The following is an 18551-nucleotide window of genomic DNA, read 5'->3' as shown; positions in this document are numbered from 1 at the left end:
AGAAGAGTAGACTATAATAAATCCCCATTGAATTATACTGTTTACAGAAGAAACAGAGATGAACAGATCTGATCTGCAAACCTATATATTCAAGTTGTAAATCATGCCTATGTTATATGTAAGTGTGTACATTTATATAAATAATATTATTTAACAATCAGTTTCAGTTTCTGAATGAGTTCACTCTGATTTTGCTATTTATAGGTTTATGTTTGAGTAAAATGAACCATGTTGTTTTATTCTACAACATTAACTGCAACATTTCTTCCTAATTTATTTGCAGAAAATGAGAAATGACTGATGAAAGAGTTCAGAAATCAATATTTGGTTGAATAACGCTGGTGTTTAATCACAGTATTCATGCTTCTTGGCATGTTCTCCTCCACCAGTCTTACACACTGCTTTTAGATAACTTTATGCCACTCCTGGTGCAAAAATTCAAGCAGTTGAGTTTGGTTTGAACACTCTAAGAAATGTAAGTACAGATTTGTACTTAAAAGAGTACAAAGCTTGTCGCTGGGGCTGTACCTTATATTGAGGCACAAAAAAGTACCTTTCAGTGAAAGTCCTTTTTTGTACCCATGGTTTTTGTGGCAGTAAAGATTATAAAGATTATAAACATTATCATCAACTAAATATGGCTCAAAAACTTGATGATACAAAATTGTCTGGCTTTCAAATAAAAAATGTGCAATTTAAATATATATTGTTCATTAGTACAGTGATACAGAATACTGAATGTACCCTTTGGCTGGTTAAATGGTACAAATTTGTACTTATTGCTGTTAGAAATGACTTTGTACTTCAGAGGGAACAAATCTGACCCCGTAAAGACCAATATTGTACCTTTGAGGGTACAATTATAAAGAGTGTACCTTCGAGTACAAAAAAGTACTCATATCGTACCTCTGTTTTTTAGAGTGAAGGCTTGTGATCATCCATCTTCTTCTTGATTATATTACAGAGGTTTTCGATTTTTTTAAAGAAATTCATAATTTTTAAGTGGTCCCGTATTGTTTTCCAGAGCTGTATACTAAAATTGCCTAGGCTTGACCCTAACCTTCAGCTCAGTCAGGGCAAATCTATGAATACAGCATACACAATCTCCAGCCTCATGATTGGTCAGAAGGCTTCTGTTCTACCTTTTAAAAGCTGCACTCTGATTGGACAGCAGGTGGCAGTGGCAGCTAGTGCCAAGGCTTAAAGGACTGGGTGTGTGTGCATGTGTGTGTGTGTGTGTGTGTGTATGATAGAGAGAGAGAGAGAGAGAGAGAGAGAGAGAGAGTGGGGAGAGGCTGCTGAGGTACAACTTGTTCTGAAGAGCTAGAAAAGCACACAGGTTTTTTTTTTTCTGCAGGCCTCCTCAGTCTGCCCTTGCAAATGCATCACCTTGCAGCTGATGTCTGAAGCATGGATTAAACCACTGGACTCAGGTGCCCTGGACCAGCGGGATGGCATCAGCCGGGCACTACGGCCGCTCGGCCAGGGAGATCGCCAATGAAATGCAGCGGCTGCAGGGTGGGTGCTTATGCATGCTTTCTTTTAAGGTGACCTCACTGCTGTGCTGGAGGATGACACAGCAGAAGCCTGCACTGGAAACAGCATAGAAACCTATAAGGCTTTTTTTAATATCATCACAGAACAGGAGTTTGTGGGAGTTTGAATGGGTATTGTGAAGTTGTGGCTGCATATTCCTTTGCAAACCCACTGATACCTGCTGTCTGTAAGCTGCATTTAATCACTTACCATGCGTAAGCAATGACTAAGCACTGCTGCATATGCACACTGACATTGTGCAGGGATCACCTTAGGCAGCAAATACATTGTATCTGCTGCATTGAGATCTGTTATTTTGGGGTCCGTGGTTGCAGCATCGTCCTTCAGAATTCAGTGTGTGTGTGTGTGTGTATGTGTGTATGGTACCCTGCAATTATTCATCTCTTAAACTCTATGTCTTATCTATGTCTTATCCTGTTTCAACCTTAAGACTTGTTATCTGCACTACTGGACTAAATAATGAGTCATTAAGTAATACTAATGAATTATTCAGTAAATACTATGCAATTAATATGCAGCATAATGTAGTTGTAACACACTGAATGAGCCATTGCTTATTCCCAGTATTTTGGCTTGAATTAAATCTTTTTGACTTTTTGATGTGACATTAAATTCATGTAGGGGAGTGACTCTCTTAAACCCCCAGTGAAGCATCCAGAACAACAACATAAGATGAATGAACAAACACAGTCAACAATCTAATACAAACATTGACCTTCACCTCAAAGGGAATTAAAGGAGAAATCCGGTGTGAAATAGACTTGGGTTGTAGTGAAACATGGAAATCAGTAAAAACCCTTGTCAAATAACCCACCTTCGTTCACCCCCAGCATTCCAAAATATAGTACTTTTAGCTGATACTTCCAACAGGCTTCCAATGCTAGCGATAGGGGCATAGTGTTGCCTATACAAAAATAAAATCTATTTTTACACCATTAAAAAGGCTCAAATTAGCTTTTACACAGTAGAGCACACTTCATTAGTAAAATGCATGAATATTGTAGATGAGATATTTTCAGCAACAGCAGAAATGTATGCTTATATACAGAATTAATTTTGCAATCTGTTTTCCTATCCTACCTATTCGTTCATGCTTGTCAGTCACCTTATCGTGATACAATTTCAAGATGGCGGCACCTGAAGAACAACTTAAAAGTTACTGAGTGTATAAATAGTGTTTTTAATAAACTAACTGTACACTTTCAATGTTCTCAGTGCATTGTTTTAAATGTCAGGCTTTTAAATACTTTATCTACCAATAAAGTATGGAATAACTTTGAGCTTGTTAATGGTGAAAAAATGTTGATTTCCTTTGCATGGGCAACGCTATGCCCCTATCGCTAACATTGTAAGCCTGTTGGGAGAATCGACTAAAGGCGCTGTATTCAGAATGCGGAGGTGGGCTATTTAACAAAAGTTTATACTGAGGAGTTCTCCTTTAAGGTGTCGCATACAGTGTTACCACTATATACATTCACTTAAATTGCCACCGCTGCTTCACAATTGTATAAATTATTATGAAATTGCAGTCCCAAAACAAATTTATAAGTCAGCCTCAGTTAACATTTCTATCCTAGCCCTGTACCGCCTGTATCTTTCATCTGGAAAACAGAACGTTTTTAAAGCTGTAGGAAACCAATCATAATAATAAGTGATGCTGAACCCGTCACAAACCCTGCAAAGCCCTGATACTGTGTCTGTTTGCATTACTGATCCAGCCCTGTTGAACCACACAGCTAACCCTCTCCAAACTCTGCAGAGCCTGACTGCTGTGTGTGTTTGCACTGCGGCTTCAACCGCACTGAGCCTGGCAGTTAGCATTGCAGCTAACCTGCACCAACCCTGACAAACTAGCTGCTGTGTCTGTTACCAGCTGTATTTGTTGGCATCGTAAATAACCTGCTCCAACCTTGCCAGGCCCAGCTGTGGAGTCTTTAAGCACTGCAGCTAACCTGCTTCAACCCTGCAAAGCTCGACTGCTGAGTCTGTTAGCATTGCAGCTAACCTGCTCTATACCTGACAAGCCTGGCTGCTATACCTGTTAGCATCGCATTTAACCTGCCAAGTAAATTTTATGTGTTTGCTTATATCTAATGTCCCTATTAAACTTGTAGTTAAAGATTACCAATACGTGTAATAACAATGTAACTACAGGTGGTTAGGGCAATAAGGTCTTACCTTCTCTTATCTTGTTTTGACAAATGCATTGCAAGCATACAGCTTCTATAAATATAAAAATAATAAAGGTATATCAACTTTAGTATCTCAAATGTCTTAACAGGAAATAATGTTTATAATAGGATTACTCTCAGTTATTTATTCAAGTATAATATGATTCAAGTACAATATGATTACCCTCAAGTGTAACCAGAGACTGTTTTTCTCTTACATGTGCACAGTTTAAATATGTATTTACATAAGCTGTCCTGCTATAATTGACCGTAAAAGTAAATATATTACAAGTAATTATGAATGCATAGCTACAAAGTTATTACAGATAGTTTAAAAAAAGGTTCTCTAATAAGATAAATCTGCAAGGGGCTATTGTCTATTAAGCTAAGCTATTTCAGGGATGCTAAACTTTAAGGTTTGAGAAGAAAGAGTGACATAAGTTACTCTAAATGTGAAACTGACATTGTGAGCTCAGGCTGGGGTCAGGAAAGAGATGGGAGAGAGAGAGATGAGACAAGGTTAATTAAAATTACCTCAGATAGAGGATGAAGGGAAAAACTGGAAAAAGTGAAACAGAAAGTGAAAAGGTGTGCTAAGGTTATGGGGTATGACAAAGAGAGTGAGAAAGAGAGGTTGAGGCAAAGATTTTCAAACATTACAAAATAGAAATATTAATTGAATTTCACACATTTTAAAACAGCATTGTTAAATAATATAGTTATAATATGTCTATTTTCAAAAGGTTGCTTTATTAGAAAACTGATTTAGTCAATACTGTTATGTAAGAATATTTGATATAACAAAATGTGCTATGATAGAATGTCTGATTTAGGGAATGTTGTTGTATTGCAGTGATATTATTGTATATATATAGTAAATATTATATATAGTATATATAGTAAATATTGCAATATTAGAAAGTCTGATTTAGTGAATGTTACTACACTACGATTTAGTTAAGTCTGATTTTGTAAATGTTTTATCTACCCCTATCTCAATTTACATATACTTTGTTGTAAAGAGAAAATAAAAACGCTTTTCACAATTTATGAAATTAGACACTCTAATATAGCATGGTTCACAAAATTAGAATAATATAATAATAATGTTTACTAAATCAACCTTAATATTGCAACATTAGTATGACCAGACAATCTAGTATAGTAAAATTCACTAAATCAGACTTTAAAATAAAGTAACCTAATATTCTAGTATAAATCAGACACTTTCATAGAATAGCTCAAAAATGTATTTAATCAGACACTGTAATATAGCAACATTTGCAATATCAGACTGTTTAATACTGTTAAATTCTCTAAATAAGACCTCCTTTAACCAGACATTCTAATATTGCAACATTTACTAATAAGACACTCGTACATGGCAAGAAAATTGATTAAATCAGATAATTAGACATTTTGATGCATTAAGAGGCCGCCAAATATAGCAGCAATATTCACCAAATCAGTCTTTCACCAGCTGCTATAGTTCCCCCTCCCTCGCTCATCTTCTTTTGTCTTTGTCATGTCAGGCTCTGAGGAAGAACTCTGAATTTTAATTATAGAGAATATGAACTCTCATTTGTCTTTGTAACAATGATTATCATCTCTCAGAAAATAATAGATTTCTTGTCCTGGAGTTTGTTAGAATCCCCCTCCCTATTTTTTTAGAGCACTGTTAATAAGCAGTACTTTGAGTGAAGCATTATGTTCCTCTCATTTCGTAAATTAAACTCTCTCTGCATTTTGTTTTGCCTGAGCAGAGCTTATAGCAGTCCTGGTCCAATCTGCGCTTTAACAATAGTCTGAATTTATTTCCACTGCTGGTGCCAGAGACAGCGGCAACAAATGACAGTGACCAAACAAACCAAAATAAGCTTAGGTTTTAGCGAGCAAAAAACAATAGCTTTGTTTTATTAATTCTGCTCATTTTTGCTGGGCTTTTTCTTTCTACCTTCAGCAGACAATTCAGTTGCCTTGGTAAAATGAAAGGATGTAGGATGTAATATATCAGAATTAATATATACTGCAATATATATATATATATACACATAATATTATCTGTATAGTAAAAAAATATATTTTTTGTAATATAAAAATAGAAACATCTCAGATCTTGAGCAGGAAGATTGATGGACCACTTAGATGATGGAGAATGGGGGTTAAGTCACATGATGCTGAACGTGTTCAGTAGGGCCAGAATGGCAAAACCCTTCTATAACGGCTGTATCTGTCAGTATATGCATAATTTAGCAATATATATTTCTGCAGGATGTCTGCATAACAGCACCATTTATATCATGATCATGGTGTTTCTCATGGGAGGAATTCCCAAGAACAGATGAAGTTAATGAAGCAGGGATCTGCCGCACTGCTGCAGAGAAACACTCAGAGTGTGTGTTATTTGCATTTAAGTACAAACTGCTCTTTAAATAGCTTAAGACTTTTCTGATTTTACTGCTGCGGGTGTGTCCATCCAACTCAGGTTCTTTATCAGTCAGAGCAAACAGCTGGCCTTTTGCTGTGTGCGCATGTGTGCATGTGTTATGGGTGTTGTTATTGAGGTATTGAGGTTATGGAAATCATCTCTGTTTTGTCTATATGTTTGGACAGCTACCTGTATTGGCACCCCTTGGTACCTGCTCTCTATAGGTAATGATGCGCTAACACATTACATTTCTAATACATCTCAATGAGGCCCACCCTAAGTTTTCAAACTATGCTACACTATATTGTACAAATGTTTTGGACACTTCTTTAATTAAAACATATAGCCACATTAGCTTACATCTATTGCTTTCACAGATGTGCAAATGCACAAACACAGCTGGTCTAGTCTATTAGCAGTATGGAGCTGTGATCCCATAAATGATGGTGCTCCATCCTGATCCTTTGGGATAAGTTGGGGATTGGGAGATGAGGTGTGATGATGACCATTCAGCATCCTGACCTCACTAATGCTCTTTTCATTAAATGCAATCACATCCTCACAGCAGTTCTCCAAAACCCTGTAGAAGGTCTTCCCTCGACATTGGAGACAGTTACTTCAACAAAAGCAGAATAAACATATGTTTAATACTGTTAATTTAAGAATGAACAATAAATGAGCAGGGGACCCAATACTTTTGCCCCTATAGCCTAAGGGGAAAAAACATAGAAAACTTTCACTATATGACTCCTTTTTAAATTTAAATAAATAAAGCAGCACTATGTGAGAATGTGTATTTCTTGCTCCTCTGCTCCCCCTACAGCTTAGAAGTGGAATTCATGCGTTACACATCCATTTCTGGACAAGCTGAGAAATACACAACTTTTACTAAAAGTGAAAAAAATCATGTGGATTTTCTATAAATATAAAAAAGTTTCTGCAGAACGCTGTCCTGCCTGCTTTTCCAAAGGTTCATTGTGCAGTTAGCAGCATGCCGAGTCCAGAGTAGCAATGATAGAAATGCTATTTCCTCTATTACAAGTCAGTGGAGCATTATAAATGATTGATATGAACGGTTAAAACAACTTCAATACAAAATCCCAAATGATAATGCTTTAATGCATGAACAAACCACAGCTTTCTGATATATGTTGTGCGCTGTAAAGAAAGTAAGGAGCCATTTGAGACTTAAGACTGCAGCCTTCTGATTCAAATATAGCTGTTCAGTCCTTCTGAGGCTCTCTTAATAGAACCAGAGTTATTTCCAGCTGCAGCAGGGCTGTCAATCTGTTTATATCTTAAGTACATCGAGTCTGAAGTATCATTTACAAGCAAAACACATCCCTGAAATACCAGTAGAACTGAAACACGCCTCAGAGCATGCACAAGAACAAGAGTACAAGAGACTACACACACTCAGGAGCTAAACAATAGACTATCTATACTACATATAAAATATTCACTGTAAATACTGTATATGATGTGGATTACATATAAGTCATTTGATTGGAGCAGAAACCAAGACAGTAGCATCTTTATGATCCAGTTCTGATATTTTTCCACTGTAAGTGGACCGTACCTGTGCTGGGTAAAGAGGCCTCAGCCTTTAACCCATCCGTGCAGTGAACACACACACACATATACACACCAGTGAACACAAACACTCAGAGACATACTGTGAGGATACCTGTGGCACCTAGGGGGCAGTGCATCTTAGGGGCCTTGCTCAAGGACCCAAAGTGGCAGTTTGCTGAGCCTGGGTATCATACCCACAACATTATTACTAAGGGGCAGTGCTTTAACCACAGAGCCACCACTGTCTGATGTGTTTGAGATATTCTGACCTAGTTATCGAACCATTAAAATCTCTTGTAAAATTCACTCTCATCCTAATACCTAACCACTGTTTCTGCTTTAACACAACAACTAAAAAACAACTGTTTAATTGCTGCCTAAAATGTATGTCCCCTTTCTAGTATGTCCCATTCATGACAGACTTCTGACCTCTCCCATTGCCTCCATCGAATCTCAAACTACACTTAATACCTATAATCCTCCTGCTTATCATGTCATAGACACAACATCTCCACCAGCCAATCAGGAACTGTTTTCCCAGTCCTGGTCACCACAATACTAATCACTATCACCAGTTTACAATTACCTCAGTTTTAATATAAATTGCTGCTTAATTTACAAACGACTCTGTGAAGTATATTAAGTTAGATTTTTTTTTGGTTTTGAATTCTGACTCCCTAGATTTGCTCATTTGTCTTACTCCTTTTTTGTGATCTGTTTCTCCTTTTTAATACAATATCTTGAGGGTCTGAAAAATTGGGGTCTCAGTAACTGTCCCTGTAATTGCTGGTTTGAATCCCTTATCATGCTGCTTTCCATCAGCAGCTGGAGTCTGAGAGAGCACAATTGGCCTCTCTGGGTGGGTAGATGTGTTGCACATGTGTTGCACGAGGCATGTGCTAGTCTTCACCCTTCTAGTGTTGGATGCATTACTAGTGATATAATTGGCCTTCCAAAAAGTTAATTTCATTTATATATATTTCCTGAAGATACAATGATTTTTAGCAATATACAGTGATGATATACAATACACAAATGTATGAGCATGCCCGACCCTATATCCTCATATTTTGCGTAAACAAACATGTGTGTGTGTGCATCTGTACATGCTTTTTGAAATAAGGTGAAATTGGCCTTGCTAGAGCACAGATTTGGGGGCTTCTTCTCTTTTTTATACCATTTTGTTGTGCCTTGAATTCTAACTAGTTTAACCCATGGCTTCACATTCTTTGCCAAATGTCCTTTTATAAAGAAACTGCATGCCATTGGTGCATGAAGAAATCACAGTTTCTTATTTGCTTGTCCCTTGAATGAAGTGTCTGAATTGAGAGTGAATTAGCCTAATTTGTTCCAATGCTTTGATCAGGCCACTTTGCTTTTCTGTGTGTGTGAATAGGCCATGTTTAGCTCCCCTTGCTGTTTAAAACAAAAGAAATGCTGATCAGTGGGGACGTTCACTGGGCTGCAGATACATTCAGATGCTGTGTACTGTCTAGAAGCACGGATGTAGAGACGACTCTTGCTAATGAACACCTGTCTCTCATGTGCATGTGCGCACCCCATCATCCCCCCCCCACACTACACACAGACACACACACACACACACACACACACTTACACTTACATAGCCTTCATCTTGTATATTTCCATTCATTTTCCTTTTATTTCCTGCATTCTCCCATCTTGTTCTGGGATATAAAAGGCTCTTTTGTACACTCCTCCCATCCCTACATAGCTAACCCAACAGTAATTACTTATACAATTTGTGTGAAGGATCTTTTATGGTTTTCTTCCAATATGTGCTCAAAATCTCTAGATCGTTTATTCATACGAACATGCAACACTTTATGATTGCATTTGCATATATCACAAGAAACATTGCTTTTCCCAGCTTCTCCTCTTTTTAACATCATTTCTGTTAAAGCCCACTCGGACAGTGCAGCACTGGGCACAAACACAGACAGAGTTTCCCCTTTTCCAGTGTCCCCCTTTTCCAGCAGCTCATGTCCAAACAGTGACAGGTTGTTAGGGAAAAAAAGGTTGTTAGAAGGCGGGAAAGAGGAAAAAAACAGCAATTAGTGGCACCATATGGCAGCAAAAGGGGGTGTGTGCTTTGAAGGCCTCGCAGGCTAAAACTCTTTCCATATGCTGAGGAATTCTGCCATTTTTCGTCTCTCATTATCTAGAAAGTGACGCTCCTTGCTGTCCCCCACATTGCAGTGGTGTTTTGCGTGGGCAGTTGGAACAGAGCATCCCCACCCACAGAGAAGTTTATTTTGAAGGCTTCTTTTAACATGTCTGTGTTTGTGAAGGCAGTCTCTAAGTGTCAGCGCTCATTAAGGATCGCCTTCCTTATGGCCGGCAGCGTTGCATGGCCAGGGGAACTTAATAGCCAGCCTGATGTCCATGTGGTGTTAATGACAGGTCTGTGCAATTTGATTGCTGTGCCTTTGGGTCACAGCTGTGCACCCAAACTATTTAGTTTTTTGGGGGTTCAATACTGGATTTTGTTGATAGACCATAATGAACTGAGACACGTATTTTATTGCTGTGTAGCTCCACTACAAAACTAAAGAAACACATTTTCAGCACCAAACAAGCTTTAGCTGATTGTCAGCAATTGGGGTACAATCATCCTTTAATGAGTTTCATGTAATAAAATACACATTTCACAAAGTTGAGTAGATAGACTAGAAGTTTCCAAAATGCATGCAACTCTAATTACATATTTACAGGCTTATGAGTCAATAACTGCACTATCATAGCTCCAGTGTTTGCCTTATAATCAGATAAGTGCAGTTTGAATTTACAAAATGGGAAACACTTGGTAAACCAACCATGACAAAGATAACATGCAAACATGTTTTTGTAGATTTGGAAGCAGGTGTCAGTTTTATAATAATAATGTTTGTGGTTTGTGGTTGTTCTCAGTGCCTAATATTAGTGTGCTAAAGGACATACTTTAGTGTAATACACTCTGGTCATCTGGAAACAAGCCATGTTTTCATTAAAACATTTCACAAAAGTTGTGCACAATACTGACATTTTATCAGAAAAAAAGGTGAAATAAATTACATTTATGTGAAGAAACTTTTTACATTACATAGTCTATTGTGATTATGGGCAGAAACAATATAAGAAGAGGGAAGAGATTAAAAAAATTCTAGTAGTATATGGTGTATAATGTAGTATAGGGTAGTATAGAGAATAGTGTATTATAGGGCAGGACAGGTTAGTATAGGGATTAAAGGGTAGTATGGGTTAGTATAGGGTGTATATAGGATAGTATAAGGAGTATAGACTATTGGAATTATTGGGTAGTATAGGGTAGTATTCAGAGTATTAGATAGTATAGGGAGTAGTAGGTAGTATAAGGTAGGACAAGGTAGTATAGGGATTAAAGTGTAGTATGTGGTAGTATAGGGTATATAGGAAGTGTTGTATACAATAGAAAGCATAGGAATGTATAGGAAGTTCAGGGTATAGGGGTTAAAGGAAAATATTTGGTAGTACAGGACGTATATGAAGTATTGGATACTACAGAGGGTATTGGATAATATAGAATGTATAAGATATAGGTATTAAAGGGTAGTATGTGGTAGTATAGGGTGTATAGGAAGTATTGATACTATAGAGAGAATAGCATAGTATAGAAAGGATGAGAAATAGGGATTAAAGTATGTGGTAGTATAGGGCATATAGAAAGTATTGGATACTATAGAGTGTATAGGATACTAAAGGAAGTATAGGGTATAGGGATTATTGGGTAGTATAGGGTTTAAAAGGTAGTATAGGGTAGAATAGGGTGTATAGAAAGTATTGGATACTATAGAGTACATAGGATAGTAAAGAAAGTATAGGGTATAGGGATTATTGGGTAGTATAGGGTTTAAAGGGTAGTATGGGGGTAGTATAGGGTGTATATTGATAGTATTGGAAGTATAGGGTATAGGGATTATTGGGTAATATAGGGTTTAAAGGGTAGTATGGGGGTAGTATAGGGTGTGTATTGGATAGTATAGGAAGTATAGGGGTTATTGTGTAGTATATGTTTTTCCACCTAGCATAATCCTTTCATCAAATATCTATTATCTAATGGATATTTTCCATTCAGTTTTTTTTGCACATTTTCAAAATGGAAACTACTGTAGTAGAGATGTCATTCTCATACAGAACATAGAGAGAATGAGAGAGAGTATTCAAGGTATAAACAGAAAAAATGACAATAGATTGACACAATAAAGTAAAAGCTTGTAACAGAGAAAGAGAGTGAAAGAGGGAGAGATACAATAAGGGAGCGAGAGAAAATAATGTGTGTTGGAGAAAATGTGCGTGAGAGAGGGTGAAGGGGAAGGTCATCTCATGTGCTTCAGCTTTCCCTTTAAACTCAATCACACCACCACTGGCAGTAAGCCACGGGAACAGAAAAAAGGCACTGTGGTTTGGCGTGTGGCCACAGTGGCCGTGTGTAATGATATGCCAGAGATGTCAGGGATTGGACCGTTCTCCACCGGCCAGTACAAACAGTCACCTTGACCGTAGTGTGAGCTCAGAAATCTCCAGTAACTGAAGCTTTTTTATTAGTGAAGTTTATGTAGAAGCACAGATCACATGTCCAAAAGTATTTAAACATTATTTGTAATGAATAAATTCAGCTAGTGTAAGGTACAGCCATTGCTTGCATGCTCAATCTAAAAAAGCACTGCAAAAAGAGCATCAGCATATGAGCCTCAAAGACAGGTATAGAGGTTAGAGGTATAAATCCCCCAATATTGAATACTGTGGAGCAGTGGAACTGCATTATATGATGGATTCTCTGATGAGAATCTGGTGCAATAATGTATTTGGAAAATCATGTTCATTTTTGTACATTACTGCAGTTGCAATCAGAATGTAGTTTTAGCCTTAAACCTCAAGATAAATCCTTCAGGATAAAATGGAGGAGATGCTGTAGGAGGTCAGCAGGCCATGAAATCAACATGTAATATAGCCTAAATGGGCTTTGCTTCAAATTGCTTGAAGACAAGAGAGGAGCTTTAATGACAGTTCTTTTCTCCATAATCATATTTCCAGTCTCTATGCAAGGCAGCAATGTATGAGGAATATAATCTAGTGAGGTAGTAGTAGACATAAGAGGAATATTGTTTTGCAAAAGAAAAAACACGATTTTCCTTTAATCCCAAATGTAGATTGTCAGACAAGACCAGGATCGGTCTCAGGAGTTTAGATCTTTAGATTTGTAAGGCTCACGTTTTACAGTAACTTTACAGTTCCATTACTATTGCCTCTTTTATCAGTTTATTTAACAATTATTGGAAGCTCTGCACCATTTAGCACTATGCTAACAACATACCTAAATGGACATGCAGTTGAGGGCTAAGAGACAGTGGGCCCTATTTTAATGATCTATAGGAAAGTCGTCAACCATGCACAGCGCAGCTTGATTTAGGATGTGTTAGTGTGTCTTTGGTATTGTAAGAACACAAAAATCTGCCATTTTCCACTTAAAACACGCAAAAGGCATGAACAAATTCTCTTAATTAATTATGGGTGTGTTTTGGGCGTAACATGAAATAAACCAAACTTCTGGATAATAAGGATTTACTTATGTGTCCTTTGATGACACTAATGTGACTTGTGATGGGACTTGAGTGACAATAATTGATTAGATGGGCAGCCGGATAAAACTCAGCTGTGCCTTCAGCCACCAGCACATGTATGACATTACCAGTTGCCTGCAGGTGGAAAAGAATTTGAATTCCTTTCGCCCTTATCTTACAAAAGCAGGTCGACAGCTAATTCTCCCCACCGTCGACCCCACATCACAATGCACCTTTGACCGATCAGAAGCAATGAGATCTTTTGCCTCAGGCAAGCTGTGTGTGACATGGTAAGGGTCAGGAGGCTGCATGCTGACCTTGTGTCAGCTGTAAGGTATCCTGGGACTTCTTCAGTTTAATGGAAGAAGATAGAAACAGACTAATGGTGGACTCTCTTTTGGGACGCTCTCTTTTGCCCTCTGGCATCCGTCTAAATCTTAATGAGAGCCTATATGTTGCTCACAACAAAAACGATGCTTTGGATTGCATCTATCAAAGCTTCAGCTCTAACTGTCTCTCTGATCATCACCCCCACCACCTCCATCATCATCACTACTACACTCCAAATCCACTCTTCTCTGTATAATATGACAGTGTGTGGGCACAGTGCAGAGGATGAAAGGCTTATCCTGTCTGACCTACTTCTTGCCGGACCACAACATGACATGATTTAGCCCCAGACGCCCAGAAGCCCACGCTTACATATTCTGTTGGTGTGGCATTTTCTATCAGTTAATGTTAAAATTTCATTCATTTTCCATAAAAACATACTGTAGAAAAAGTGTAGAGTATATATAATATAGTAGGTATTCAATAAAAAAAAAAAAAAATATATATATATCCTTGGCTATTGCTTATAATTTCTGTGCATCCACAGGCTACAATGAATGTGACTACCGGAACTTCCAGGAGAAGTGGGATGCAAAGCTAAAGCAAAGATGTTCTTTTCAGTGCTTTATGTAGCACATATTATCCTGCATTTATTTAATAATCTCATCTGTATTATTCTCATCTGTATTATTTTAAAATCAAAAGCCAATCAAATACAGCATTATGTTTGCTTATAGTGTTACAGACTATGTGAACTTCTTGTAGACTTATTATTAAATAAACTGTCATTCCTACTATTACAAATGTTAAACTTTTGCAAATTAGGAGAGAGACGCTTGTTAGCATTAGCTTACCAGCGCGACATTCTATTAGTTGAATGACATGCTTAATTCTGGCTTACCGAAGGCATTACAGACCCAAAAATCTTTTTTTAATGCAGTATCAGTATCAGATCAGCAAAAACTATTGATCTCAAGTTAATAAAAAATATTTTGACATGCCTAAAAGTGTGTGTTGAAAATTTAAAAAATTACAATTTCTCTTGTATAGTACTGTACCTACACCTGTTCCTCATTCTGATGTTGAAACATCTTTGCTGTCAGACTGTAAAACTGTCCCTTGTGCAGAGTGGATGGAGTGGAGGAGATGTGGCTGAGAAGTGAGCACACATTGTAAGCACATCTGACTGGAACGGAACCCAGAAGGTTCAGAGAGAGCACCAAAGTCATAGTGCTAATCATCTCCTCTTGTTCATCAGATCATTTGTGTGGCCCCTCTTATCATAGCCGTGTCATTACTGTGCTAATTGGGCGGCTTTAGGGACCAGTTGGTTGAAAGAGCCGCGAGACGGGACGGAAGTGAAAGCGGAAGCTTGCAGGAGAGCGGGTGTGTACGGGGGGCTTTTTCTAGTCCTCTAGCACTTGAAGGACATGAATACACATAATAGCAATTTGCGGAGACATTTGCTTTAATGACGTGTAAAACAGAGCCATAAGAGTGGGTGAGCGAGTGTGTATGTGTGCATGTGATGTAGAGCAGAAAAAGAGAGAAATGAGAATAAAAGAGAGAGGGAAAGGGAAAGGAATGAAGGAGAGGGAGAGGGGTGACAGAGAGAGAGTCAAAGTCAAAGAAGATAGAGAGACATTCAAAAAATAAATTAAGCTTTTTCTGTATATTTGGCACAATATTCTGAATATATACAATATATAATTTATTGTAATTTTACAATGCCACTGATTTAATGATAACATAATAGTACTATAATTCAGTTACTCCCATTTCAAGATCAAAGAAGTTTACGAAAAATCCAGATATTCAAACATTGGAATTGGAATAAAAAATCTAATAAAAACACTATATGTCAACAGGCGCTCCACAATTAGTAAAAACAATGAGCAATAAGCTAATTTTATTGAGGTTATGTTGATACATTGCATGAGTCAATAACATTGTGATTATTATTATTATCACAGGCCTTAAAGAGATACATAAAGAGAGAGAGAGAGAAAGAGAGAGATAAATAAGGAGGGACAATAAAGGAGAGAAAGAAAGACAGCAGGGACGTAAAACCAAAAATGAGAGTGAGAGGGGTGTGTGTAAAAGAGACAGATGAGACAAGGAATGAGGGAACACAGATAAAGAGATAGTGGGATTAAACAGGAAAAGAACAAGAAGAAGATAGAGGTGTGTGTGTGTGAGAGAGGAGTGAGCACCTGTTTGTTCCTGCAGGGCGTTCATTAGTGCAGATTTATGGAGTGGATCATTATGGGATGTTGATGTGCGGATGTTCAGATGGAAAGCTGCTCCTTAGGGAAATCACAGCAGTGGGAAATATAGCACCTCTTTTAAAGAGCACAGAGAGTCAGGGGGGTACCTGTCTGCAGGACCAGCGCAAAGAGCAGATTTCTATCAGTCTGGAAATCCCACTGATTATAAAAGATCTCCAGAGACCACTTTCACTCTGCTCAACTACATACAAGTGTAATTATCTATTAAATAGTTACACAGTGAATTACTCTGATATAGGACTTTTCACTTTTGACATGAAAGGTAAAGCACACTGCACTTACCTGTGTGATATGCATGATGGTTCACAACACAGCCTCCTAACTGGGTGAGCTACCTAGTAAAGGTAGTTAATAGGAGCAGAATTGAACCCAGGCCGCCTTGTTGTTAAATGAGCGCTCCACCACTTAAAAGAGGTGGGTCCAGAAAACAGGTGGGAAACTAAAGAAACGCCCACACCTGATATGGGGATTTTGGTGAGAAAAGAGAACAAAGGATGGCAGGAGGAAGCTGGCTTTCCCAGGAGATGGGAAAATAGTCAAACAAAAAAGAATGGCTCCTCCAACAAAAAAAGTTATCTGAAATACTAAAATCGAAGAAACAGAAAGAAGAGGAAGGCACAGTGTTCCTTCCACGGTTAAGTCTACCTTTTTTGTAACTTAAATGTTTTCTCTCTCTTCGTTGAGAGAACAGAAAAGAAGAAAAAAAGCTTGTTCTGTGTTCTTCCCAGTTTTAAAAGCAGGCCACAGATGTTGCTGATCAAGCCTGATTACCACCTAAAGCTACCCGTTGCCCCCTCTGGTGGCTGGAGGCTGCCTAGCCCTGGAGTCAGCCCTCACAATGGGGCCTCCTTTATTAAATATGGACGTGAGTCCGTTACAATCATAACTACCCACTGCACTGCTCACTGTGGGTGGTAATGACTTCTATGACAGATTCACAGCACACACATATCACTGTGGATCAAGGAATGTGAAACACAATGATCAATTTACATACTACTGTATTCTAATCACTTTCAGAATGTCAGTATAAGTTGGCATTTAAAACAGAGTTTGTAATAACAGGTCTGAATCTGCATTTTCAGTACTTGTCCATTTATTCTAAAGTCGGGAAATGAAGGATAAATATATATAAGGATAAGTATAAATGTCAAATATCCTTTCTCCTATTAAACATGACCATCTGAATTGCGTCTTTACATATTTCTTTATAAAAGCCAATGTAAAAATATAATCCTGCGTAACAACACACATTTATATCAACAGAATATGTAGACTTTTAGTACAGTTTCTCCACTGCCATCCATAAGTAAGTGGAATAGTTTAGTTGAAATTGTCTTTCTGGCTTTGTTCTAATATACTGGATGTGATAGTAAAACTATGGCAATAAATGTAATTTAAAAAATCACTATCCAAATACTTATGGACCTAACGGTATACTGTCTAAAGTATACACCTATAGAATGTAAGATACAGTTCATCAATGACAATAAATTTAAATAGACAAAGATAAAAAAGTGCAAACATTGTCATTATCCAAATACTTTTGAACCAAATACTCTTTATAGTATTTAAATTACTGACCACATATTATGGACCTAACTGTATATAAGATCTATGATGTTTTTACATGGTATGTATGATACAGTACAACAATGGCAATGAGATGTTTGCTTCAACAAAGACTGTATCTGTCCAAATACTTATGGAACTAATTGTATATACTTTCTATAGTATTCCTATATGTGATGTGAGAGAGAGTACAACAATAGCGGTTAGTCTAAAGTGGCAAAGAAGAAAAATGACAAAATATGTCACTGTCCAAATACTCATACACTGTATGTCGTACTCCCATAGGAATGTGGGCTATAGTACAACAATGACAATGAGATATTTGTTTTATTAACAAAGCAAAATTACAGGATCTGAAATCCAGGGTTTTGTTCTGACTGGAAGTTAATGGAACAGTTAACAAAACTGACTGGCCATTTAGTTCCACACTACAAGGGTTACAAAGACCAGGACTGGAATCTGTATTCAATGTGCAGATTTGAAAACCTCTAGCCTACACAATAACAATAACAATAACAAGGACCATACATTTTTGAATAAATTAACATCACTTTGTACAAATCTGTCAACAAATCTGTTTTACTTCCAGTAGATGGTGCTCTGCCTCCCCAAGATCATTTTTCTAAAAGCTCTGTTAAAATCATTGAGCAAACCCAAATATCCTTAGGCTGCAAAAAAGTAAACCCACTGTGGATGCTGTTCAGTCTCTCACTAAGCTATTTAGACCCTTTAGGCCCTTTCCCACTGTACATACAGGCTGCAGCCTTTAGATAAACTCAGATCTGTCTGAAACAGAAGGGAAAACACTAACACACAGTTTGAATGGCTGCAGGTGCAGTTAAGATCAAGATGTTGGTGTTGGTCTGGACTTTTTTTTTGCTGGACATCCTTCAGTGCTTAAAGGAACACAAACAGTCCAACATTTTTCAACTTAAGCTGTGAATATATCTGCATTTATATCACACAGTCATATATTGTGGGCAATAGAACAGTTTATATGACCTATTTTAAAGATGTGCGATGATTACTT

At 37.6% G+C, this 18551-nt stretch overlaps 1 protein-coding gene across 1 annotated transcript in view; it reads left to right on the top strand.

Moving 5' to 3' along the window:
* Positions 1–1291: 1291 nt before the first annotated feature.
* Positions 1292–18551, top strand: part of syne1a (spectrin repeat containing, nuclear envelope 1a) — a 243527-nt gene continuing 226267 nt past the window's right edge. The window contains exon 1 of the mRNA XM_022663102.2: positions 1292–1518. Within this exon, the coding sequence (XP_022518823.2) occupies positions 1452–1518 (67 nt within the window). The 5' untranslated portion in view covers positions 1292–1451. The remainder of the gene's footprint in view (positions 1519–18551) is intronic.

This window comes from Astyanax mexicanus, chromosome 1, assembly GCF_023375975.1.
Source record: "Astyanax mexicanus isolate ESR-SI-001 chromosome 1, AstMex3_surface, whole genome shotgun sequence".
Classification (NCBI taxonomy): Eukaryota; Metazoa; Chordata; class Actinopteri; order Characiformes; family Acestrorhamphidae; genus Astyanax; species Astyanax mexicanus.
This window is presented reverse-complemented; position numbering and strand designations above follow the sequence as displayed.